Genomic DNA, 27,072 nt, shown 5'->3' with positions numbered 1-27,072 from the left:
CGATAGGTAATTGCAGCGATTGCCACTATCGCCTATCGAACGATTTCAGCTGCAAACGGCGTTAAATCGATCCCATCCATTCCACAGTCGCTAGCGAATCTCTGGACAATGGATTTAGCCGCTCAGGATTGCTGATTGAACTAATTAATCACTTGCACTTGGGCAGAAACTTAGAGTCTTAAGAGATGCCTCATTCAATTTGATAGATCTTTCCTTACATACATAATATGCAAGCACAAGAATATACTAAATCAAAAATGTGAAATTTACTTGGAATGAAAATGAATGATTTCTGTACATTTGCTACATTACATGTGCCTTTCAGTTCGGCAGAAATGTATTTCTGTCTAGCTTCCTGGGAAAATTGTATAACCCTATTAGGAACCAACTCTGTAAAGATGAAACACCTTTTTGGCAAAATGTGTTTACGACTGTCTCTTCTGCACTCCTAGCTGCCCATACATTACGTATACGCCCTGTTGAGTTGGTTTTTGTAAATGATCTCATTTCCTTATTAAAGACAGACAAATGAATTCCATGAAATCAACATAGGCCAAACGAAATTTAAAGGACCAAAAGTTAAGTTCGTTCGAAATTTATGCCTGGCAATTTGTGTGGCCGGAATGTTGTTACGCATACGCGCCTAGTGGGTCGCATAGTAATTTCGTAGAAGAAAGCGCCGCATTACGTATACGCCGGGTGAAGCAATTCGAATGCTAACTAGCTCAGCATTCGCATTCATACAAGCAGGTGGCCCAGAATAAAGCAAACTTCGTGGAGTCGATGATTACGTAAGCCAGAGTCGAGCACTAAAAGTGCCATCGCATCTAGACATCCGCATCCGCATCCGAGGAGCCAGAATTCAGGAGACAGGACACCGGATTCAGGAGCCAGGAGCCAGCAGGAGTCGCAAGCCGCAAAAATCGAGAGCCAAAGTGCATTAAAAATTCAACGTCTCGGCGAATGATTTTTCACTTTGCCTTGGGGGAGACGATGGTGGAGATGATAATGCCTGGTGATTGCGTTCATTGCATCATGTTTCATGCAGGAGGATCCCGGATCCGTGATGTGTGCCCTCATTTCCCCAGAGTTCACTTTATTCACTCGGTCTCTTGCTTTTCACCCTGAGTATATTTGTGTGTGCGTATGTGTGTGTGTCTTTGTGTGGCTTAATAATTTTATTGCTTTTGGTTATGGGTTTATATGCCCGGCTTGAAGGCAAAAAAGGATGAGCTTGTCGTCTACCTCTGTCGTAATTGCGTTATTCCTTTCACAGGGAAAACAGAAAACAGTTTTCTTTTAATTGAATTTCACGCAGCTTCTCTCGCTTCCTCTCATCCGGCTTATTTGCATATATAGTCTCCAAAGGGTTTCCTTTATATCGCCTTGGTTGGTTGCTTGGTTGGTTGGTGGGTTGGTTGGTTGGTGGGTTGGCTGGTTGGGTGATATAAATCACCAGCAGGCAATCCCCGATTCGAATTCAAGACAAACAGGAAGACATGAAGTCCTTTGCCGACTCCGCCTGATATATGACCTTTATTATTGCGAGTGTGTGCGTGTGTCTGTCTGGCTGAATGGCAAGGGTTTTTGGTTTTTTAGGTTTTCTGGCCGGGCGATAAATAAATCGGTTTAAGAGGTGCCACATCTACCAGCGAATTTATTACGCTGCCGGCTTACGCGGCGTATGAGCAATTCCCCGACGGCACCCGCCGTGGCAATTGATACAAAATCACAGAGGCACAAATTGCTCCATCTCGAGAGTGGAACGAAGCGGACTGGCATGGCAATGGGCTGGATGAAGAAAGCAGGATAAAGGATGAGAGCGTCACCCACGCTGGCGTTGACTGAGTGTCATGTTTATGCATGAGGCAATCCACGTAACGAGCTGCCTGAAAGCCAAAACGCATAACCAAAGTCCCACCTCAAGCAGCCTGATTATCGAGGGTATCCTCGATTCGACGGCGATTATGCTTTGTCGAAGATATATCTGGTATCAAAATATATATATCTTGTTTTTTTTTTTCTAGGTATTCTCCATTTGATAGTAATCGTATTGTAATCAAGCACAATCCTATTAAATCTTTAATCCACTTAGAAATGTGTTTGTAATTAATATTATCTGTGCTTCATTGTCTTATCCGTTCCATTGTCACAAACTTTGTGTTAATTTCTATCGCAATTTAATTAAAATCTCTTCCAACACGATTTCTGTAAATTGCAAATTTTTTCACTTTGCTTGGCACACAATGGCTAAAGAAAAAAAAAAAATTATATAAATTGGCCATAAGCTTTGCAATTTCTGGCCGGCAAAACCTGCATTATTATTCACAACTCAAACATTTGCTGTGCGTATAAAAGACGACACATCGACTATTATTAGCTCTGCCATAACAATTGCGTATCATTCTGGACATAAATATATACTTTATTTGTGTTTTTTTCTTGCCGCAAATTGCACAAAAAACCGGACGTGCGAAAATATAAATTTTCAACGGCTATTATTGGTCACTTTTTCCGAGTCGAAATAATGTTGATTTTGGACTTAGTGGGCATTATGTTTTGTACTTTCTGTGTGCTTACTGTTACCATAAATCGCATTATAAATCTATCTATATGTGCTGCATTTTGTTATGGATTTTGGACAAACATACAAACGATATTAATCATATTATCAGGTGGGTAGCACATAGTCGTCACCCGATGGGCAACACATTGTGCCCTAAAGGACAAGATGATGACGAAATGGTATTGAGGGGCTCATCCATGGCGATGCTCTTTCATGCAAATCTGGCCCCATCCTAATTTATGCTGCGGCTCAGTTTACAAAATTTACATGACCATGCTCTTCCGGAGCGGTGGAAAGGGGATGGTATGGTGTAGTAAGGCCGGGTGGATGGAAAGCCGGAACGGAAGAGCAGCAGCTGCTTGACCTACTCCAAATCCCAAACCCAAGGATTCCCCACGGATTCACTTAAGTCCGGCTATATGCATGGCAATGGCAACATTTGGCTTTGGCCAGCCTAAAACTTCATATTCATAACATACGCGGCCGATGTTTTCAGTCTTCCGCCATTCTGTTCTCTCCTTGTTGCGGTCTTAAGACAGAACAACAAAAAAAAAAAATGAGAGAAAAAAGGACAAAGGACGAGCCTAGTGGACAGCAGCTTGGCTACTTAGTGGCCAAACATTTGACATAATCGTTGATAAGGGATTGCTTGGCAAAACAAAAAAAAAACGAAAAGAAAACTGCGAAAGGACCACGCACCAAGGAAAAGAAAGAAAAACATAAGATAAATAAAAGGACAAAATACAATCTGGGCAAGTTCTTACCTAACTGAAATCGCAATTGGCTCGAATAAAGAAAAATAAAAGAACTTTCAAGCGAAATGTGGGTCAAGCGAACGCAGAGTATTGTATTTTGTTGCTAGATTTATCATTGCCCTATTTAGATACACATCTAACTACATGTATATCATATATGTGTTTTTTTCTGTCATCAATACTTCTCGCTGTGTTTTGGAGTTATTTAAAGAATAACATATAGTAGAAATAAAGTAAAAATTTATAACTTCTATTCTTTAATAATTTTTAACATTAAAAACAATCATTTACATCTTGCACTATTTTCTTGGCCACCACTGTAGCTACTCGCTGCTGTCAATTCAACAAACATCGCTCATAATTTAAATTCCCTAGCTGACGCGTAGCCAAAGTATAAAAAAAATAGACAGGAATAAAAAACCGAAGGGAGAAATAGAAATAGAAAATGTCATGCATTTTAATGTCGAATCGGGACACGTGTCCTTTAATTAACCACCGAAAAACCAATCAAAATGCTTCGGCGCTTTTTTTTGTTGATTTCTCGCTGGCCGGGACTTTAAAATATGAATGTATTTTACATAACGCATACGCCGCGTGACCCCGCCGCTGACTGCCACTGTGGCGATGGCAACAACGCTTTCTCGATAAGTTTTTGATAAATATTCCCCTCCTTTGGACGCTCCTTGTGCTCCTTCGTCCTGACAAGTGGCTACCATTTTTTAATGTCACTTTTTGTGTGTGCTTGTGGCCACAAGGGGGTGCAGTGGGTCGCTGGGCTTGGGGTGTCTTCACTGCCCAATGGAGCGTACATTTTGAAATTGAAATCGGCAGGGGCGGCGAAGGCGAAGTGGAAAGGGAATGAGCCACATCAGCATCAGCAGGAGCAGCAGCAGCAGCAGCAGCCGCTGCCAGTTTCTTCTTTATCTCCCCGACAGTCGGTGGATGCTTCATTGAGTTTTATGTAGAAAAATGCGCAAATACACAGAGATATATGTATGTATATATAACCGGTATATGTATGTATAAGGCGGCATATATATATATATATGCTATATATATAGCCTATAGATTGCCGATGGGCACTGCCTCACTGTCTGACCAGGCAAAAGCTCATAAAACTTGCAGCGGCTCCTTGGCTCCTTTGGATCCTTGGGCTCCCTGGCTCCTTAAGCTGGTTAAGCGTTCGCACAAAGTGTTAAGTCTCTTACTTTGTTTTCACCTCCCCCGATTTTCCCAGCGACCTCTGACCTCCTCCTACTCCACCACTACAGCCTCCTTGAAAGCCCCTCTGCGGATGTTTGAATGCTTTATAATTACATTTTATGTGCCATCGTTGTGTATATAAGATGCCAACAGGTGCAATCCATCGACTCTTCGAGATGAATTAAAAGCCTGCCAATACACTACAACAAAAGTTTCTAGTTTCGGAATATATATGTTAGATATATATTTTTTTTTTTAATTCCTCTGACACTTTTGTAAATAGTTTTCAAGGAAGCTGTCGTATTAAAATACACTTTTTGTTTAGCAAATTTTTAAAACTGCCCGCAAATACTGTGACAGTGTAAAAAAGGCATGGAGAAGTCAGGTGCCTGTTTCTCCATCTTCGTTTATTCAGTTTACAGTCTTTATTGAATGTTTGCCTTTGGCTTTACAGATTCAGCGTTGTAATTGCTCGAGTTTAATGGCCAATCGGCGTATCCTGTCTGCGAAACCAGTTTCTGGCTTCAACCTACTTTCCCTACACTCTCAACTTCCTCAGCGACCATGGAAAAATGTAAATCCGCTGAAATCGACCGACAATATCTGATACTCGCGGCGATTCCACTCATACTTTTTGTGATGATTTACATTTGCGACTTGCTTACAGTCTCCTGGAGACACAAAATTCCATGTTCACCCAGAAAATCCGCCCTAATAAACGAGGAAAACCATTGGTCCGTCGGTGGCAGTAACATTAATCCGTTTCCGAGGGGCATAAAGTGCGGCATTGTCTATGTAATGAATGCCGAGTGAATGCCAAGTGAATGTTGAGTGTTTGTTTGAGTTTGGCGAATGAACGAATGAGCGAGTAAGTGCGTCAGTGAATGGGCAATGATGCCCGATTGATAGCTAAATAATGGAGTTTCCCACGATATGGAATAGGGATTCGGGCTTTGAAGGCGACTCAACAGTTGAATAACGAATTCCGATTACTTTACGCTCGATTTGGCCAGGGATTGTAATTCATTAGAAAAGTGTGTCAAACATTCAATGATTTCCAATTGAGATCTTAATTGATGATTTGACGTATCTTTTGCAAAAGCTATAAATGTTTTTTTATGCAAATGTCAGAAAAAGTACATATTTATTGAATAATTTATTGATTTAAAGTGATTCAGTGGAAAACTATACTATATATATATATATATATTGATATTTTATTAAGTATTGCCACTCATCAGATAATAGCTACGTATACAGCTTAACCAATTGACAACCCGATCTAGTGCCGAACAAAATGATTGATTGGGGTCAAGTAGCTATCACTAATTAGATAATTTCCAGTCCCCATTCCCCCACCCTCCACATCTCGAACGCAACCCCGTCAATCATTGGCCATCAATCACGGTGGCTGGATAGTTGGCCAACTTGTCCGTGCGAAAGGTTCAATTACACGCAAATCAAACTTGCCGCAAAGTTAATGAACTTTGAGCTGACCCACCGAAACTCACCTTTGTCCGCCAGCACATTCCATTCGATTCCATTCAATTCCATCTCATCTTTGATTTATTTGCCCAAAAATTAAGGGGAGCTTTTAGAATTATTGAGTTCATTTCGAGGCTTAAACAAAATTGATTGGGAATCTATCATCATTAGGCTATATTAAGGAGAATATTATATATTAAATACAACTATAAAAACATAAGCACTAAGAAACTGGAAGCATTTGTATTGCATTTCGATTAAACTAAAATTTAAATGAATATTTCAAGCTTTTGTAAAACCTACCTTAGCTTCCTTACTTTCTCATGTTTTAATTACAGTATAATTCGCTTAGCTGCATCGATAGTTAGCTGCATCGGCAAGATATCTGCATTATTTTTCCATTTTTTTGTGTGAATAGAAAATTTGTACGAAAATTCATACGTTTGCTGCATCGCAGATAACAGCCTTTTTAACTTAAGTGCATCATATCAGCTGTTTTTTTTGCCAATTTCAATGAATATCATCAAAGTTAGCTGCGCCATCTATGAATCATTTTTGCATATCTAAAAGATGGCAAGAATGCCAACTCGTTTCAGTATCTGCGCATGTCCGTTTTTGTTTTTGCTTTGATCGTGATTTTTGTGTTTTTGTTTCTTATGACACAAAGTTATTAAAATGGGTAAAACAAAGCGTGTCGTTGGACTAACACTAAAGGAAAAGCTTCAAATAATCGAGTTAGTGACCAACAAAGTGGACAAAAAGGAAATTTGTGCCAAGTTCAAATGCGACAGATCCACAGTCAACCGCATTTTACAAAAAACAAATGAAATTCATGAAGCTGTGGCCGCGTCAGGTTTAAAAAGAAAGCGTCAAAGAAAAGGAGCGCACGACTTAGTAGAAGAAGCCTTATACATTTGGTTCGGACAGCAGGAATCAAAGAACGTAATTCTTGACCGGCACGTCATATTAGCAAAAGCGAAAGAATTTTGCCAAAAATTTAACGACGCCTTTGAACCTGACGCCAGCTGGCTTTGGCGCTGGCGCAAGCGCCACAATATAAAGTATGGCAAAATACACGGCGAAACTGCTACAAATGATTCCGTATCAGCAAATGAGTACAAAAATGATATTTTGCCAGGATTGCTTAAAGGTTATAACCCAGAAGGATTTAAGTTCAGTTTTGAAAATGAAGACACCATTGCTGAAAAAGACAAACAATGCGTAGAAGTTGACATTGTATCGAATATTAATTGGAATGAATATGCCAATGTTGATGCAGATGAGGCTTGCCATGGTCAATTAGATGATGATGAAATCGTGCGCTCTTTAGTTCAAGATGCAAAAACCAGCGATAACGAAGAAAGCCATAGTGATGAAGATGTGGACGATACTGAGCGTCCTACTTTTAAGGATGGGTTTGCAGCAATTAAGGCTTTAAAGTCCATTTTTATGCGAAACAATAATGATGAGTTTTTGCAAAACTTGAATTCTATGGAAGACAAGCTGTTTAATTTACATATAAACTCAGCTGTATTGCAAAAAAAAATTACTGACTATTTTTAAGTTAGTTTTAAAAAGTGTTTTAATCAATTCACCATCACTTAAATTTATATGTCGATCTTACTTATCATTAAGAATGAAATTATCAGTTCCTTTTATGTTTAACATTGTTATAAAGAAATAAATTCTTTATTTTTCCTTTAAAAAAAAAAATTAAGTTAGCTGCATTTTTAAGTTACCTGCATCGAGGCATTGTGCAAAGTACTCGAGGCAGCTAAGCGAATTATACTGTATATAGTGTCGAATTCCTAAGATTCCACTTGGCTTTGTATTCCGAACCTAACACCCCTTTTTCCCTGTGTATTTGTGTGCTGGGGCAAATGCCGATGTGGTTGCCCTTTAAACGACTTTTGCTTCTTGGAATTTGTTGAAAACTAAATCGTTTCGGTGCGAAACACTTAATGATGTGCTTGTGTGCCACTGTGTGTGTGTGTGTGTGTGTGTGTGTGTGTGCGTGTAAGTGTGTGTGTGTGTGTGTGCTGGTGCTGTGTTGTGTTTGCAACTAAATTGTTAGACATTTTAATTAATTTCCACTTTAATGTTTACTTAGCTAAATGTTTTCCTCCCTGCCTGCAGGCAATAACAACAACAACAACGGAGACTTCGAGCGGATACGACAGCTACGGCAGCTAGAGATACTTGTAACTAAAGTGACATGAGGCCTTAACAACAATAACACCAACAACAACAACAACAACAGCAACACCAACTACAACAACAACAACAATAAAAACAGCATCAACAACAAGCAGGAGCACTACAACAACAGCGAGCATAAGAACAAAGGACACGACAGCACCAAAAGCAACAACAACAAATTCAAACGAGCGCAACCATACAGCACTAAAAACCAAATTACAAACAATTAAAAGCGAACACAGGGAAGGATCCTCCAGGGAGAGAGAGCTTGACAACGGTACTGCAGCCACGCCCCCTGGCCAGCCCCATCACACGCACACACACACACAGCCAAGAAGACAAGGATACAGCACAGAGAGTCACCGAACAACCAACAAAAAAAAAAAAAGCCATCTACATGCCTCAATGGCCACTCCATCGTTTATGGCCAACTAAAACTGAGCAGCGCTGCCCACGAAGGACCCCCGAATTCGTCCTGGTTGCCTTGGAGCCCGGCCACCACCAGTCCATCATCGCCGGGACCTTTGTCTTTGTTCCGCATCAGGACCAGAAATACCAACAGCAACTGAAACAGAAACGGCAACGCCACCGAAGGCGGCAATAAAAAGTTTGCTTTGTGTGTGCGCTCTTTGGGCCACGAAACACGCTACCATCCAACCCTACTCGTGCTGCTCCTGCTGCTGCCACGCCCCCCGTTCGAGAACGGTGTCGCCCTCGTTGTCCTTGTCGTCATCGTCAGACGCCTGTGGGCACTCAATTAAGCCCAATTCAACGCAACTTGAAAGCGACAGCGGCAACAAAAGCAGCAGCCGCTGAAAGTGACAAAAACAGCGGAAGGAGCAACAACAATAGCAGCAGCATAAATAATAACTGTAACAATAGTGGCAAGGAATAGCAGCAGCAACACCTGCAGCAGCAGCACCATCAGCAGCTTCGCTAAAATATTGCATAGACGCCGGAGGAGCAGCAGCAGCATTAATAAAAACAGCATTAGCAGCAGCAGCGCAACAAGAGCATCAAGAGCTGCAAAACCTGCAGCATCAGCAATAATTGCAATAAAATCAACTAAAACCGCAGCAACTGAAGCAGCAGCAGCAACTGAAGCAGCAGCAGCAACTGCGATTAAAGCTGCAACAGCAACACAAGTGGCACAAGCAACAGCAATTGAAGCTGCAACATCGGCGGTAGCAGTCAGCCGGCCACGCCCACGGTAACGCCAACGCCCGCGCCCCCCCACACACAGACACACACACACATTCAGCTGCATAGAACGAAACACACACACACACACAGATACAAGCTACAGATATACAGACACATATTAAGATACAGCTGCAGCTACAGATACATTTCGAGGAGCAGCGGCAACAGCGGCCACACGGACTTGGGACACGCCCACGTATCGCTGGCGTGGGCGGCGGGCGGTGGGAGTGGCTGAGTGGATGTCAGGATGAAACTGAGCGTGAGCGCGTATCGGGCGCATGCATCCGCACACAAGAAGATCCTCTCCAGCGGCTATCACTCACAGCTCAACTACGGCAGCACTGGAGCGGCAGCGGCATCCTCCTCGTCGTCGGGGGCCACTGCAACGGGCCTATATACGGTGAGTGTCCTAGTGCATGGCGTCCATGGTGTCCATGATGCTCATGATGTTCGTGATGTCCCTGAGTCCCTGGCCCCCCCACATCCTGCCAACGCTGCACTCTTACATTTCCGTACAGAGCAGTCCGATTTTGATTCCGATTTTGGTTTCCCAGAAGGACAATCTCTGTCACTCTTAGGCAGCTCGTGTTTCAGTTACGTATTCCAAGTTACACTGCAAGAAACAGTGATGTGTAGTATGCCACCTTTTGAGGTTCTTTCTAATTTTTGCTTTCCATGTTATGAACTATAGTTAATTTTTATGTTATACTTTATTCCTCAGAATGATTAATCCTTCACACTTTGTGTGTATATCCTATAGTTTCGCCCTTTTGCTCCCCCATTTTAGGCACATTTCGTCCAATCTCATGACTGCCGCCCTTTTCTGCTCATTAATGTTGTGTGACAAACAAAGGCATAAAACTTAAACATTTTTGATTATGAGTTTTACTGTTATGTCCATGGCCATGGTGGCGATAGCTACATTTTAATGATATTGCTTTCCAAGGGGGGGAGGCAGTGCAAACATGGGTGTATTAAAAGGAATTGAGGCTATAGCCATTGGTTAAAATCGTAGTCGGAAGCAGCTTGCAAATAAATATTGGAAATCCATTTGGGAAAATTGCCATGAAATGCAGCCTGGATTTTTATTAAATAGAAAGAAAAACACATAACCATATCAGCAGATGCAATATAATCCGGCAAACTGTAAAAATAATATTTTAAGAGTGCTGGCTTACGTTTTAAAGTTGCCAAATATGAAACCATTGTCAAATATACGATTTGCGAAAATATACATAAAATGCAGCCTGGTTTTCATTAAACCAAAAGGGGGCAAATAAGTAGATGAAAAGTAATCCGGAAAAAACCTTATGTTGTTGAGCTAGCAAACGGAAAACCATAGATATATATGCATATATATGAAACAAGCTTGCATTTTAATGGAAATTTAGGAAAATTTCATCAGCATTGTGCAAATCATTTTAAACAACTTCGTTAAGCTCGTTACCTGAATTTCAAACATAAAGAGGATACAATGAAACGAGGGTCCTAGATCAGCATGAATATTCATTAAAATTGCGATAAACTGACCAAAAGTTATTTAATTTGTTCTGAGAGCACGACCGAATAGTTTTGCGGCGCAAGTTAGCCATTGGGTGGTAAATTGCGTAAAAGCCATTAAAGAAAATCAAGGCTCAATCATGAAAAGTTTACATCTTGCCACCAACTCGACAGACTCGAGTTCGCTGCAACCAGTTGGCTCACGAAATTTGAAAAAAAAAAACATATATATTCCTGATCATACATCCGATTTGTCACTGGCTAATTAAAACGCCGCCCAAACAAACTATTTGGCCTTTTAATTCGAAACGGCAGCTTAACAGTTCGAATCTGAAAGCAGCCGCCCAAAATACGAAATACGACAAATTCCAAATACCAGTTCCAGTACTCAAACCCGGAACCACAATAAATTCCAATCAAGTTTTGTGGCGCAATTAATTGCCATGTCCGCGGGCGTCAGCTGCTGGTGGCACGGATCGAAAGTCTATATGCACAGCAGGGGTCATTCGAATAGGTGTTGCTCCAAAGAAAATCCTCTTAAGGCGGCAGAAAAATACCAAATACATAATTAAAGGAACTTTCAAGAAATCAAGACAACGTAACTGATTTAAAAAACACTTTATTTTCAATTCTTATTTAAATATAATGAGTTTTTCGACTAAAGCCAAATTTGGTTTGGTCTTTTAACTGCCTGACCATTTATAGCCAAGTTATACGAAAAAAACCAATTGTAAAAATTGAATTTTTCCCAAAAATCATATTTTCTGCAAAAAAAAATCGGTTTTTTCGTCAGAACTTTTGAAATAATGATCCAAGTGTGGAATATAATACCTCGTTGAGCTTGTAATTGAATTCCAAATCAAACTGTATTCAAAAAGTCAAATTCTAATTTTTTGCCATTTTTTGCAAATTTGGATGAATTTACAAAAAATGCGAAAATTTGGTCAAAAATTAATTTTCCAAAGTACGTCAAAAACTGATAGGAATATTTAGTATTGGTAATTAGGAGTAAAAAACGGTAATAATTTTAGCGGTGGGACCATTTTTAGTCAAGTTATACCTAAAAACCCGAACTTGAATATTTCATTTTGCCAAAAGTCGTTTCTTTGGTTTTTAAACTTGCACTTAAGTTTGGAAATTCTAGGTTTTTAAAATTTATCGCAAATTTGGATGATAGCCAAAAATTAATTTTACAAAGTCCGTCAAAAAGTGATGGGCGCGGTTAGTATTTTATCCTTATGTCCATTTTTTAAGCAAGTTATGAATAAAAGCCCTTCGTTAAATTAAAATGTTTGGACAAAGTTATTTATCCTGATTTTCCGGTCTGAATGAATCAGTTGTTTAGCTCTGAGATGGATTTCCGCGCTATTTATGAATTCTCTGAAAATCAGCTTAATTCCATTATTAATGGCGTTTCAAAGTGGGAAAATTAATACGCGTCGATTAAAGTTATTTACTTTGCTAACTGGCACTAGTATTGTGGCCACAGGTGTGCGCACGAGAATAGTCATCGCAATTTTTATTATTATTATTTATTTGTGCTTTATCCCTTATATATATATGTACATTTCATTAAAGCTAATGGTATAATTAGGTATTTACAGTGTTTAGCTAAGGCTTTCATCTGAAATATTTATTAATTATGTCTAGTTGACCTGTTTTTAGTTTTTTGTATAACAATATTTATTATTTATTAAGGAAAACAAGGGAGAAGAAAAACCTTAATTGACTTACAACTAACTTAAAAACTAAGACTTGAAACAAAAGATTGTTAATATTGTATTTTTTGTTGAACTTTTTGTACACCTGCTTTTATATGTAGGTACTTAGTGTTTGTGTAATAAGGTAAGTTCATTATTAATTTTAACAGCTTGTTTTGGCATATTTGAAGTTTTTTGATATGAGTTTGAGCACATCTACCCCAAACAGGTGACCCATACATTAATATTGGATTAAAAATTGTTTTAAAAATTATGATCTTATTGGATATTGATAATTTAGATTTACGATTTATTAGAGGGTACAGTGTGCAAATAATTTTATTAACTTTCATAATTGTGTTGTTGATGTGGTATTTAAATGTTAGTTTTTTATCAAAAATTATACCCAAATATCGAATGTTGTCAACCCATTGTATTGGAGAGTCTAGTATTCGCAACTGTCTATCAGGAAGATAACGAGGTTTCCTTCTTTTTGTAAAAAATATAGCATTCGTTTTATTAGGGTTAATTTTAATTTTCCATTTTTTGTAATATATGTCTAATTCATTTAAGTAACTCTGCATGGATTGATTTATCTCGCTGTACGAGAAACCAGCACTGTAGACAGCGGCGTCGTCAGCAAACAGTGAAAGTACACAGTTTGTAGCTTGTGGAATATCGTGTGTAAAAATATTAAACAATGTAGGTCCTAAGACAGAACCCTGTGGCACACCTGCATTTAAAATTCGTCTAGCAGATTGACTACTGTTCAAATTAACGCTAAAGTATCGATGTGTCAAAAAATTTTGAACTATTTTAATGAGGTATATGGGAGTTCCAATCATCTTTAGTTTGTGCAACAGTCCGTCATGCCATACAGTATCAAATGCAGCCTCAATATCAAGTGTGACCAGCCCTACAGATTGTTTGGATTGGATACTTTCTTTAATATAATTTCTTAGTTTTAAGGTCGGCAGTATGGTATTTAGACCATTTCTAAAACCATACTGTACCGTTGGTAGTGTGTTGTGTATGTCCAAAAATTTCACCAATCTCAATTTAATTAATTTTTCCAAAATCTTGGACAATCCGCTTAATAGGCTTATTGGTCGGTAGCTTTCAGGGTTATCAGGAGGTTTTCCTGGTTTGAGAATTGGAACTATTTTTGCTATCTTCCAATCCCGTGGGAAATAGCCTGCCTGAAGACAGTGATTGGCAATGTTAACAATATGATTAATGGCGCTTGTAGGAAGGTTTTTCAAGGATATATTAGGTATTCCATCAATTCCAGGAGATTTTCTAGTATGGAGAGCTTTTACAATTGAAAAAACCTCTGGATAAGTGACTCTACAAATTTCTGCGATGTTGTTTGGGGTTTCAGCTATAGATTGTAAAGATATTTTGACTTGGTCAATTGTATTTTGGTTTGAATATGAATGTGTCAGATTATGCTTCAGTTGAAAGACATCAGCAAGAATATTCGCTTTTTCTTTTCCAGAAGCGTATATTTCATCAGCTTTACTTAGACACGGAACAATTTGTTTTCTTTTTTTAATTGCTTTGGTTATATTCCAAAAGGGTTTGCTGCATTTATCCAGCTTTTGAAGTTTATTGTTCCATTTTGCATTATTATAAATGAAAAGCTCTTTTCGTATGATGTAATTTAAATGATCACATCTTGATTTTAATAATGGATGACGTGACCTAAACCATTGTCTTTGGATAATATTTCTTGTTTTAAATAATTCAGTTATATGTACAGGGAGTGTAAGCTTGGAGTGATGTATAGGTTTATGAGGGACTGCTTTTAGAAAGGCATAATTGATTACTCTAGTGAAAGAGCCGATTAAATTATCAATATCCAAAGTCGATATCTGTGAGCAGTTGACAACCACCTCTTCAACCATCAGCCTTTCATTTATAATTCTCTTAAAAAGCGCCCAATTTGCCCTTCCCAAAATCGGATATGTTTTTACATTGCGCATAAAATTTGTAGAGTATTTAATAACCACTGGTAGGTGATCAGAGGAAAGCTCTTGCATTACTGCTGGATTAGCCAGCTGGTTAGGGATATTAGTGAGGCATAGGTCCAATGTTGATGCTTTTGCTTTATGGTTATGCGGAATATATGTGGGTTGCGTAGGGTACAAAATACTGAATTTTCCCAGATCTGAAAGTTCATTGAGAATTTTGCCCCAACCATTGGCTCGGGTACACTTCCATGCTCTGTGGCGCGAGTTGAAGTCCCCGCAAATTAGAAAATTTCCATTTATTTGTGAGATCTTAAGGAGATCAGATCTATACAAACTTTTTAAATGATTATGGTCCCAAGATAAATCACATGAACTAGGAATACATTTTGAAGTATTTCCAGCAAAGTAAATAGAGTAAATTTTTAGACTGGAATTAGAGTCAGTGTTGATTTGTATACCTACATTTTCAATAACATGACTTTTAATGCAGGGTATTTGTTCATGTATCAATGTGTTACTAACTGCAATGGCAACGCCGCCTCCCCTACTTTCCTTCCTGTCATTTCTGTATATAGTGTATTCGGGAATATTAAAACGGTCACTATGAGTCAGCCACGTTTCATTTATAAGTGCTATGTGAATGTGATTATTTTCTAAGAACTTGATCAGTTCTATACGTTTGTTTCTAACGGCACGAGCATTCCATGCCATAATATTCAAATTATCAATAAAATTATTTGTTTGTGTAAACATACTTAATCGCTAACTGAGAAATTACTTGAAATTGCTCTCCCTTATTGGAGCATTCATTAAGTCTTGTTATTAATTCAGACAAAAGAGAATTTATCTCTTCACATGAAAAGAGATTAGTTTCATTTGTGATATTTGCTTTGGGATTAGGCAAAGTATGAATATTGGTGAGTGCATTACTATAGCTACCAAAGTTGAGTTGTTGCACTCTCTTAGTTTGAGTAGGCAATGAGATCTGGGGTTGATTTCCAAAGAGAGCAGATGGAGCGATGTGTTGCTTAGAATTCCTCATTCCATGAGCTTCCAAGTTATTTCTTCCAATGCGTTGTGATGAGCGTTTGGAAAGTAAATTGAGATAAGAAATTCGGCATGGGCATGTCAGTTCTGTCGATGGATGGTCGCCTTTACAGTTAGCGCATTTTTTGTTGTTTACGTCCATACATACGGCAGTCTGGTGTGATCCAGCACAATGGGCACATGATGTTTTAACTGAACAATTATTTGATCCATGTCCAAATAGTTGGCAATTGTAGCATTGAGTAATTTTATTCTGCAATTTCACTTTATACTCCCAGCGTACTTTAGTGTGGTTGACATACATAAAGTTTTTGCGCAGTTCCTTTACTGTGATACTTTTGTTTACGAAATAAACAATGTACAGTAATAATTCATGATCAGACTTAGTTTTCTTTTCCACAATTTTGACTTCGGTGCATTGTAATCCTAGGTTTTGTAGCATGGATTTGACAGTTTCAATTGGTAGTTTATCCAGCCCGGATAAAATGGCTTTGTATGGCTTGTTTGATCTAGTATCGTACGTGTAGAACTCACAGTTATGTTCCTTGAGTTGGTTACAAGCTGCATTGAAACAGTCCATATTTGGTAAAAATATTTTAATTCCAATTGAGATGGTTTTAATAAAGTAATCATCAGTTTTAATTTTAGCCATTAGCTCGTGTACAAATTTTGTATTTTGTTTAATTAATGTTATAGGAGGTGGTTTGATTATTATTTCATCAAGTGTGTCCGTTTCAATAGGTTTATCATCATTATCATCGTCTAAAGTTTGTAGTGGACGAAAATAATTTGTAAATTGCTTGGAGCCCCGTTCGTTCTGGCGCTCCACTAGTGGTTTATTCCTTTTAGTACGCATTTTTTCAACGGCAGATGCTTCAGCATCGCCAATTGCATCACTTGAACGTTTGATTGTAGTTTTTTGCGAATATCACAATTAAAGAAGAAAACAGAAAATATTTAATGTACACCAAAATGTTCTCAGAGAGAATAGAAGATTTTACATCCGCGTTCGACAAGAGCTAGTCGAAGACTGTAGTCATCGCAATGGTGGCTCACAAGTGAAGCTTAATCCGGCACTGAACAGATTTGTCAACTAATTGGTGGGAACGGCGCACAAATCCCGCTAGATATATGTTATGCGGTTTCCCCTATTTAGACCGTTGGCCAAATTGAAACCCTCCACTGGAATTAGCCAGTTTTGTCACGGACATGCAGCCACCCATACACACACACGAATGTACGGGATGCGGAGTATGGACACGGATACGAATACAAATACGGATACGGATGCGGATGCGGATGCGGAATACGGAGCATGGACACGAGCATCGTCAATCTGTCCCAATGGTCAAATCGAAGCTTTCAAGTTTTGCGGCACTCGAGTACTTATACAAGTACTTTACGCCCCCAACTTGGCCCAATGAAGCTCACTTTAAGTTGGTTTTTGGCCATTGGTGTTAAATTAATAATGGCTTTGGCTAACAAGTGGTTTCTGACACAGATCCCATCGAAGTGGCTGAGGGTCCCGACATCGTTTTATTCGATTCTATTGCGGCTGCAAATTGCGATGTCGTGATTAGTCTTGGGTAATTCCTATTGATTTTTGCACAACACTTTGCTTCACTTGGCTTAATTCCTATTGAGTTTGATATTCGCCGTTGTTATGCAACTGCTGTGATTAGAAATGTTTTTAAGTCTCATCGATTTTTTACGGTTAATGGACAGCTTATTAATATTTCTTCTTTGATTTTAATAAGCAAATTTTATGGTATTAAGATTTTAATCCGATTTAATAGAGTTTTTTTTCGTAAGCTTGATGTGTTAAATAAATTACGGACAGGATTTTTTTTTTAAATAACACACAACCTGTAAATACTTATTTCTGTGGTATTAGCATGCTTAACATATTTAATTGAATTTTGGTAATAGGCTTATGTAATTTTAAAATGATTTCCAAGAACATCATCAACTTAAGTACATATTGAATTTCCCTTTTTCCAAGGATTATTTGATTTCATAACTATTTGCTATGGAGTTTCGTTCTCAATTATATTTTATACATGACATTAATTAAACATGGTTATAGTTAGATATAATTTTCGTTTCAATAAACAGATAAAGCTTTGTTTTGTTTAACTTTTGCGATGCCAATTAAACTGATTCATTTTTGACAATTCAGCAATGTGGCGCAGTGTTTAACAATTAAATAAAATTTATTAAATTCTCCGTTGTGCTAAAAGTGGACGCTGCATAAAAAATTGACTTTAAGGCAATTTTAGTATTCGACCAACTCGTAGTGGATTCAATAATGCAATATTTAAATTTTAAAAGCTCGTTCGACAAAAGTTTTCAGAGCTCATGACTGGTTCCGCGCCACCCAATTCAATCGCCACAAGGCCACACCCATCCATTTCCCAGTTCAGTTTTCCCGGGAAACTCTCGCCCACCTGAAGGCTCCGAGTTGGCCAAGTTTTCGTGTCACTGGCAATCAAATCAAAGTTTAATTATTATCGTCAACATCATTCGATTTAAAATGCACCGTGGGCAAAATGGCAAAGGCTCAGTGCCAGATGCAGTTACAGATTCGAATGTCGACGCTGCTGCCATACATGTACACCTGTGGCCGCACTAGTAGCATCCAAATATACACATTTATCGGCGAAAACCTTAAGTTTAGCTCAGTCACTAAATATATCTGCAAAACATAACATAAGTTGGAAATCATTTCCTTAAATGTTTATATTTTTTATTAAGCTAGTATAGAGAACAGTAGAAATTCCCATAAAGGGCATGTCGGAGGTGCTGCCTTCTTGCCCGCCGCTGTACTGCAATCATTGACATTTGGCCCTGTTTCGGGTTGAATTTGCATAATTAGCAATTAAGATGCGCTCAATTGCGATTGATGAGGCACCTCAACTTGGGTGTCGGCATAGAGATATCTATATACATACATATATACCCATGTACAGCCACAGTAATCGCAATAAGCCCAATTAATGCCGCCCATCCAACTTATCCGTCCAATTATCATCCTTGCAGATGGAAGCGCACGAGCACGAAGCGGGCAAGTTTGTCAAGGATGTGGCCCGTCAGGTGCACGACTGCAACAGCGACACGGATGTCATCAGTCCCACGGGCACCAGTATCTCCGGTGGCGGAGGAGGCGGCGGAGCAGGCGGTGCCGGCGGATCCGGTGGTGCTGGCGGACACAGCGACGGTGGCTATCACAAGCGGCACCACCACAAGATGGTCCGCGATGACGACAACAACAGTGCGGCGCACTCATCGGACAGCAAGAGTCCCAGCCAGCGGTAAGTTCGATTCGCACAGCCACACACGCACACACACACTGACCAAGCAATTGAACACCCACACCCACGCACTGAGCGAAAATATGGCAACTAAAGTCGGGGAGCAGTGAACTGAAGCATTGGGTGTTTTGTGCGTAAGGAATTGGAAATTGGATTTTCGTTTAAGTAAACTTGCTTTGCTTCTTGCATAAATAATAGCTGCTTTCATTTAGTTAAGTGTTGTTGAGCAGGTCAGTTAATTAGAAAATTATCATTAGAAATGTATCAAAAGCCCGATTTTAGGGTGCACTTTTCGCTCAGTGCACACACCCCGACATGTGTAAAATAAAAGTTGAAAGCAGGGTAAAAAACGAGAAGAAGCATAACAAAGATGATTTATTCAAATCGTGCCAAGTTGTTACCAAACACATAAACATAATCCGGCGCTGCTTGTCCTGCAGTTCGCCCACACACACACACACACATAGACACACTAAAAAAAAAACACTCAACTACACTTACACAACGCAACACACAACACCCATACTCGTGCAGTAACTACATATACATAGGCACGTGCCGTAAGCGTAATTGATAAATGTGTAGCATACTTTGTTGGGCTTCGCTCGCCTTGACAGCTTTTTGTACTCTGTATTTGATCAACCGTAAGCGACATCACATCCGTACTGGCATCCGTATCCGTAAGACAAGGACGAGCAGAATGCAAAAGAATGAAAAGCAGCAACAATAAGCCCGATTCAATTAAATGAAATTACCAATTAGCAAGTCGTCCCCTTCTTCGCCACCCGAATATCCATCTACGTCCATGCGAATCCTTGCGGTCGGTACCAAAGGCCTGGCATTGTGAAATGGGATTTGAAATCTGAATGGGAATGTGAATGCGAATGCGGATGGAACTTCAAAAGTTTCCAATTTGGGTTTTGGTTAATCAAATCAGGAGTTTTAGATGAGACAAAAAGAAGCTCGATACAGGGACACTGCGTTTCATTGCTGTACGGCGAACAGAGCTTACTAAATTTTCATAAGCTATTAAGCTGCTTGTTTAAGTCAAGCAAAATTGATAAAATGATTAAATGAATACTTGTATTTTCAATCGAAATAATCAAATTTTATAATTATTATTACAGCACACAAAACTGAGAAGCGTACGCTTGCCTTACAGTTTTGAAACGCACTGTCCAGGCAGTCGATTACAAGTAAATGTTGAGACTGTGGTTTCAAATTTTTCTTGCTTTTGCAGTTGAATGGAGCTGTCACTCAGACAGACACACTCGCTCACACGCACACACACACATACTCAACTTTTGTTTGTGTTTATTGTGCCATTGTGGTGGCAAAAAGGAAATTAGCAATGACAATTAGCCGGGATTGCCCATGTCCTTGCTGCCTATGTAAGTGTGTGTGTGTGTGTGTGTGTCGAAGTGTCACAGTGTCAGGCTGTCGGGGTGTATGTGTGTGTACATGATTTCATTAATTAACTCGACCCAGGCAAACAAAGGCGACGGAAGACGGAAGGCGGTTGTAAGAGGACGAACCGCCTTCCCGGGGGACAGAAGTTGACAACTCTTTGGCCTAATGGGCCCTCGCCGGGCGGAGCTAATCTTTTGGCACACGAATCCACTCAGCGCCACTCTCCAGAACGAAACCATGAAACCATGAACCACCACAACCACACTGAGCCACGGCTGCCACTTCCAGAATGCTAATGTGCCGCCAGGACAAACAATTTAATCAAGAGCATAACCCGGGTCACATTCCCCCGAAAAACAGTTCTAAAGTAATCCAATTCGCTTTCATTTCACCGAGTTCTCGTGCTGTTTTGAATTTTACAAAATTTTAACCACATTCTTGCCCTTACAACCATAAAAACACTTCTTTGTCAAAAATATTGCCTTATTACAAATGGCTTAACATTTATCATAAAATTAAAGAAAAACAAGAGAGAATACTGTAGTCGAGTTTCCCGACTATCAGATACCCGTTACTTACCTAGTGCGACCTAGCGAAATTTCATAGTTTTTCTGCCATATCGATAGATTTTTTGGAATAAAATGAGACGGGCAGATCGATTAATTGATCCTGAACAAGAATGAGTATAAAAATATACAGAGATAGATATTTAAACTACATTTGTTATAAATAATTTGATTAAAAAGTGGCAGCCGTGGGTCGATCCCCTTCGCAAATTCGCATGTTATAATCAGAGTATCCACTTCTCGCATCGCTCGATCGGATCATGAACATATATATATATATAGATCCGGCAGCTCGTCGCTAACCAGTGGGCAACTGCACCACTGCGGCTGCCCCACCACCACTAGTTTAAGGTATACTGAGAGGGATAGACTTATACTGACGCCGGCACAACCGCATCAACATCCGCATACGCATCCGCATCCGTATCCGCATCCGCACCAGGCCCGTCAGCGGCGCCAGGTGCGCCTCCATGTGAACAGTCCGTCCTCCGACCAGAGCGCCAGCACGCCGGTGGGTCCCAGGCCATTGCCAGCGATGAAGACCCTCTCGTCGTTCATCAGCGAGCATCCCGAGGAGCTTGTGGCAGCGGAGGATCAGTCCCGGAGTGGCGCCTTCGCCACCTCCTCGGCATCCGCATCCGCAGCCGCCACTGCCAATGCCTCCAATGGCCAGCAGCAGACAACGAAGTGGAAGAGCCTGCGAGCCGTGATGGCCTACTACTGCTCCCTGCGGCGCATCAAGAGGAACGTTGCCACCCACAAGTCCCACTTTCAGTGTTCCGTAATTGCGTATCCGCGTTTTGCTAGCGTTAACTAACTAACCACTGCACAGAGAAAAAAATATCACCTACATTTGGTCATTTACAAAAGATCAGCTGCTTAGAATATTCTATAATCTTAAAAATATCAAAAATTAGAATAATAATTAATAATTGTGTTACTTTCAAATTATTCAATACTTTTATCCCATCTGTAAGATATATATTTTAAAATTCTTTTCGATGTTACAAAAGTATACGTACATAGAATTTTGAAAGTAGTTATAAAGGTAGTAAAAATCAAAAATATTAGATTGACGTTTTTTAATGTATAATACGGGATAGAAAGGGATGAAATGGGATAGAAATATTTATAGTAATATTTTTGATCATATCTCAAATAATGTTGGAGTTAGTTTATAAATGTTCAGAAAAATGTCTAGAAAATTAATTGTAATATGTTAAAATTTAGATGACCATTTGGAGAGTTGCAGCTTTTTTTTTTCTCTGTGCACCCATTTATGTGTGTGTAAACTCTCTTTGCGTGCGTGTGCGTGTGTGCGAGAGAGAATCCTGACTCTTGCTATCCTCACCACCATCACCATTGAAAGCGAAGTCCTCGATCCGCCCCTCGATAATCGATATTTACTAACCCACTCACTAACGCTCATCGATCGCTCGCCCTCTCTCTTTCTCTCATGCTCTCACTCTCTCGCTCTAAGAACGTACTAATCCGAAAACGTAGTGTATGAACCTATGTGTAACCTAATATATAACCCATATATCATTGATGTGTAAGCGAATGCCAGACCTCTCTTAACTCAACTAAACTCTCAACTAAAACTCAACTCAAATATCGCCTGCTCGCTCGTTCGCTAAATCTATCCCACTCCCACTCTCTGCTCCAGATCTGTGTCTATCGCCACCCCCCTCACCCACGTTCCCTCTCTCACTCACTCTCTCTATGTCTCACTCTACAGTTAAGCCTCAATAAGTTTTCTTGTAAAACTTTTGCAAGTCTTTCGACTTGCAAACGACCGACCCACCCTTTCTTCGCACGACTTTACTCATTTAATAAGTGTGGAAAAGCATTTGATGGGATTTTGCATTTATTAGCCATATGCATAAGAGATGTACGCGTGGTCGAGCAGTGGGAGGTGCCACTGTAGCCAAGCTAAATGAGGGAAAGAGGTGTCTTGGCTGGGTATACGTTTTACCACTTTCTGTTCTAGTTTCGGTTCATTTTTGGCAAAGGGCAACTTAAAAAGTTTGCCCTAGCTAAACAAGTTGATGCCAACAGACACACACACTTACACACACTCACACACCCTCTTAAGCACACACACACACATAATCACACTCAGACGAACACACACATGCTTATACGCAAGGGTGTAAGGGGAACTTTTGCTTGAAAAATCTCAGCAAACAGCCAAAGTTAAAGTGGCTTTTGGCAGTGTGCGTTTGAATCGATATGTTTAAGCTGCTGACTGCAATGTAGGCGAACTTTTGACACAAATACACCAACACATACACACACACACACACACAAACAAACACGGAAAGAAGATACAGTGACGTAGGCATGGGGCTTCAAACCCACTTTCTTTGCAACACTGTATTCTCACTTGATAGATATGTAATGAACATTCCAACTGTTTTTTCTCAAGTTAATTTAAAGAGTATATCAATCATTGAGAAGTTATTTTAAGAAACTTTGTAATTAGTCCTGATAATTAGTCCCCTCGAAAAGGACATCTTACGCCACTGACACGGGCACCACATTGCGCCTATATGCATGTGCCAATGCCACAAAGTACGCCAACCACCCAGATTCTCTTTGGCATTGTGCATGCAAAATGGGAAATTGCCTTCTGACTGACAACTTACAAAGAATTTGAATTTAGAAAATTGCAAATTTATGTAGAAGCCAAGTGAACACAATACACTCAATGGTAGCCTAGAATTTATGCGCCCTTCAGGTCCGATCGGATGTCACCATCTAGTTTTTTTTAACTTTTCTCTGTATTTTTGTTTTTTTGGCCAACGAAATGGCGTGCAGCTGGCATCCTATATACATATGTACATGTATATATATCACCACCCCCCCGTATGTTTCCCTAGTAGTCGTGTGCTTAAGTAATTCCCTTACAAGCAACTTTGATTCGCAATCAAATTCATTTGTTCGATTCCGGCAATTGTGTTTTGATTTGCAAGCACTTGAAATGCGGCTCACATCCGGTGGCGTCGTCCGATATTTTCGTCTTTATTGCATTGTCAGCAGCCCAAGTTGCTCATTAACTGGGATGACCCAAATAATTGGGGTATTAGCCATGGCTAATAAGCCATCTACACGCTCGCTGGCAAAAAAAAATGAAGGAAAAAAGAAAGAAATTGTAGTCGGGAAATTTACGAGCAGGAGTTTGGTTTAAGTGTCACGGAAATGTCTGTCGGTGGGTTTAAAATTTTTGCACAGCAGTTTTATGTGAGTTTTTATCAAGTTATTTGCGAGAATAATTTCCGTTCTTTTATCAAATTTATTGCAGAAATAACACATTAATTGGAAAAAAAGAATGCGAGATTAATGCTTAACGCTAGTCACTTTAGATTTATATTGCCTATGCATAAGAGTTAATAATATTATATAATAGACTTTTGATGCATAATAAATAAAACAATTTAATAAACCATCAAGAAAATATTTATTATGCAAATTTAAAATTTAGTAAATACCTTTAAATTCATAGTCCGTTCATAATGGCGGAAATGTTAAAAGAGTATCATTCACAACTTGATTTATGTATATAAGAACTTTCTGTCCACAATTACTTTGAGCGCATCCTTAGATTTCCGTGACATCCTGACACGTTTTAAAATCCAGCTGGCTGGCGAAAAGTGTAGCATACTTTTGTGGGGTGCCAAGTGTCCCCAGGCGGTTATAAATTTATCCCCATCAGGCATCAGTGGTAATGGTAAGGGGTGTTGTTTTGAGAAAGAGCGTTGCCGTGGGGGGAGGGAGGGCGGTGAACTGGAGAACGTTGGCCAAATGACTCGACGCAATTTCTCAATTCTTATTTCATCCGCCATGTGCGCCCAGTCAGTCAAGTGGCGAACCGAACGCAATGGTTTAGCGTTCCAAGCGGTCACGGCCTGCGGGTTGATGGCCACAAAAACCGATAACCGAGAACAGGGAAGCGGGAAACGAGAAACGAGAACCGAAAACTGAAAACCAAACCAGAGACCAAAAGCAGGGAACTCTGAACCGAGAATCGAGGCAGAGGCGTTAATTGAAATCCGGCTTAGGAACCAACCGAATCGCCGGTTAACCCGAGGCGGCCCCAAATCGGACATCATGCAGCCATTAAACAATAACACTTTTAGCCAACCACATATGGGTTAACAAACACACATATGTATGTACACACGTGCACACACTCACACACAGGCGCGCACGTTGGACAAACACTAGAGTCCTTTAACATTTCGCTGGATGATTTGTGGTGCAATAAAGAATGCCATTTAATACCGAGCCCAGCTCTTTAACCTTTTCGAACCCGATTCCCAACCCGAATCGCATCACAACGACTCGAATGGCATGGAATCGAATCGAAACGGATCCAGTCGAGAAACGGGGAAATTGGCAAGCGCCAAAACTAACAAGCTCATTCTCAATTTATATTAAATCGAAAGTCCACAAATGGTTCAGCTGACCCCAAAAACAACAATGGGGTCATCCGCAGATATATGTACGCACACACGTCCACGCATCACTATACATACATATATTCAATGGCCCATTAGAAGGGGGCTCTTGGTTTTTGGGGTTACAAATAAATGAGTCTATTGATTAAAGGTTAGAAATGGGATTCAAACTGAAAATATTAAATATTTTATAAAATTATGCAGGTTTCTTAATCATTAGAAGGGTTAGCTATTGTTGAGTAACAATTTTGAAATGAATTATAACAAACTTGAGTACATTAACTCAAACTCCTTTTTTTGACAAATTCCTGCGGGCGCCACTGTGTGTAGGTATTATATTTGGTATATAGAGACTATAGAGCGGGGCAATCTTATCGTGCAGCAAGCCTTTTTTCCGCTTGGCTTGGGATGGACAGTGATGGGTTAAAAGGGAGCCCGTATCACCCAGTTCCATGCATATCTATATGTGTATGTGTGTGTGTGCCTCCATATCTGTGTGTTCCTGCGTCTCTCTCTCTCTCTCTCACCCACACCGCCCCTCTCGCTTACTTCCTCTCTCTGTCTCTGTCTCTGTCTATTGGACTTTTTGCCAAATCTATTTCTATCGAATTCTCTTTACTATTGCCTCCTTGAAAAACATTACAATACAAAATGAATACCAAACGATAATATGTTAAACAACAACCAAAAATAATGAACAGAAATAAAAGTACAAAAGAAACAGCAAGAAACAAAAAGAAAATGAAATACTTTCGAAACTCGTTTAGGAAATCGCGTATCGGAGATGGAGCTTCAGATCCAGATTCCGATTGGTAAGTTTATTCTCTTGCGTTCCTTATGATTTCTCGGTTTTGTCTCTGCACACCAATACGCAAACACCGAACACACACACACACACACACACAGGCCACAAAGAAACAGATGACACGCACACTTACACTCACACAAACAAACACATAAGCATAGCTTTGTTCTGCTTTTGATTTGATTATGATTGTGATTATGATGATGATGGTCATGCTGTTATTGATGATGATAATGACAATGATCGGCATGTGCGCGCTTTGCATTTGAATAGGCCGCAAAAAACAGCAAGACACATATAGCATATAGTTAGAAGCAACTACATACATATATAGTACATATAAACAATAGAGTAGGGTTTTGGCGTTTTGCGAAGTGCGGAGTTTCCAAGACCGCAGCTCCACAACAACCCCACCAACACCACCACAACCACACAGACTTTGGGCCGAAGATTCGGCAGCAGTGATACCCTGTAAAAAGCCACAACACTTCGTAGGGCGACACCCACCCAAACATCCAGTGAACAGACATAAACACACCTATACACCCACATCCACACCCACACCTATACACCCACACTGACGGCAACCACACCTATAGCTATCATTGTTTTCCTTTGATTTGTCTTTCGTTTAGCTAACTGCATTGCTACCAAATCGCTTTCGTTTTTCGTACCTCATCGTGTACCACACGACGTATGCGTAATAATTTAGCCACCGCTGTAAATAGACCAATGAAACTAGCTAAATCAAAATAAACAAAAAAAAAAAAACCGAAAAAGAAAAACCGAAATTAAAACCAAGCAAACCCTAAACTATAAAAAAAAACAAAGTACCAAACAAAATACAAAACATTTATCCCGTAGCCTGGCATTTGATATGCTGAATGCA

At 39.7% G+C, this 27,072-nt stretch overlaps 1 protein-coding gene across 6 annotated transcripts in view, besides 3 other annotated features; it reads left to right on the top strand.

Annotated features, from left to right (window-relative positions):
* The window catches only part of Cngl (Cyclic nucleotide-gated ion channel-like), a 55,215-nt gene that overhangs the window by 11,479 nt on the left and 16,664 nt on the right, over positions 1–27,072 (top strand). For 4 of the 6 annotated variants that reach the window (NM_001258762.3, NM_167441.5, NM_001370020.1 and 1 more), the window contains exons 2-4: positions 8,146–9,811; positions 18,671–18,942; positions 26,146–26,190. In NM_001258762.3, coding sequence (NP_001245691.1) covers positions 9,659–9,811; positions 18,671–18,942; positions 26,146–26,190 — 470 coding nt within the window. In that variant the 5' untranslated portion in view covers positions 8,146–9,658. Of the gene's footprint in view, positions 1–8,145; positions 9,812–18,670; positions 18,943–21,200; positions 24,042–26,145; positions 26,191–27,072 lie in introns of those variants that run through there. The other 2 variants (NM_132794.5, NM_001258761.3) reach the window with 2 other exon arrangements.
* Positions 6,345–7,800: a mobile genetic element.
* Positions 12,440–16,665: a mobile genetic element.
* Positions 20,880–20,999: a mobile genetic element.

Source organism: Drosophila melanogaster, chromosome X, assembly GCF_000001215.4.
Source record: "Drosophila melanogaster chromosome X".
Classification (NCBI taxonomy): domain Eukaryota; kingdom Metazoa; phylum Arthropoda; class Insecta; order Diptera; family Drosophilidae; genus Drosophila; species Drosophila melanogaster.
Note: the sequence above shows the minus strand (reverse complement) of the source record. Positions and strands in the feature narration are given on the sequence as shown.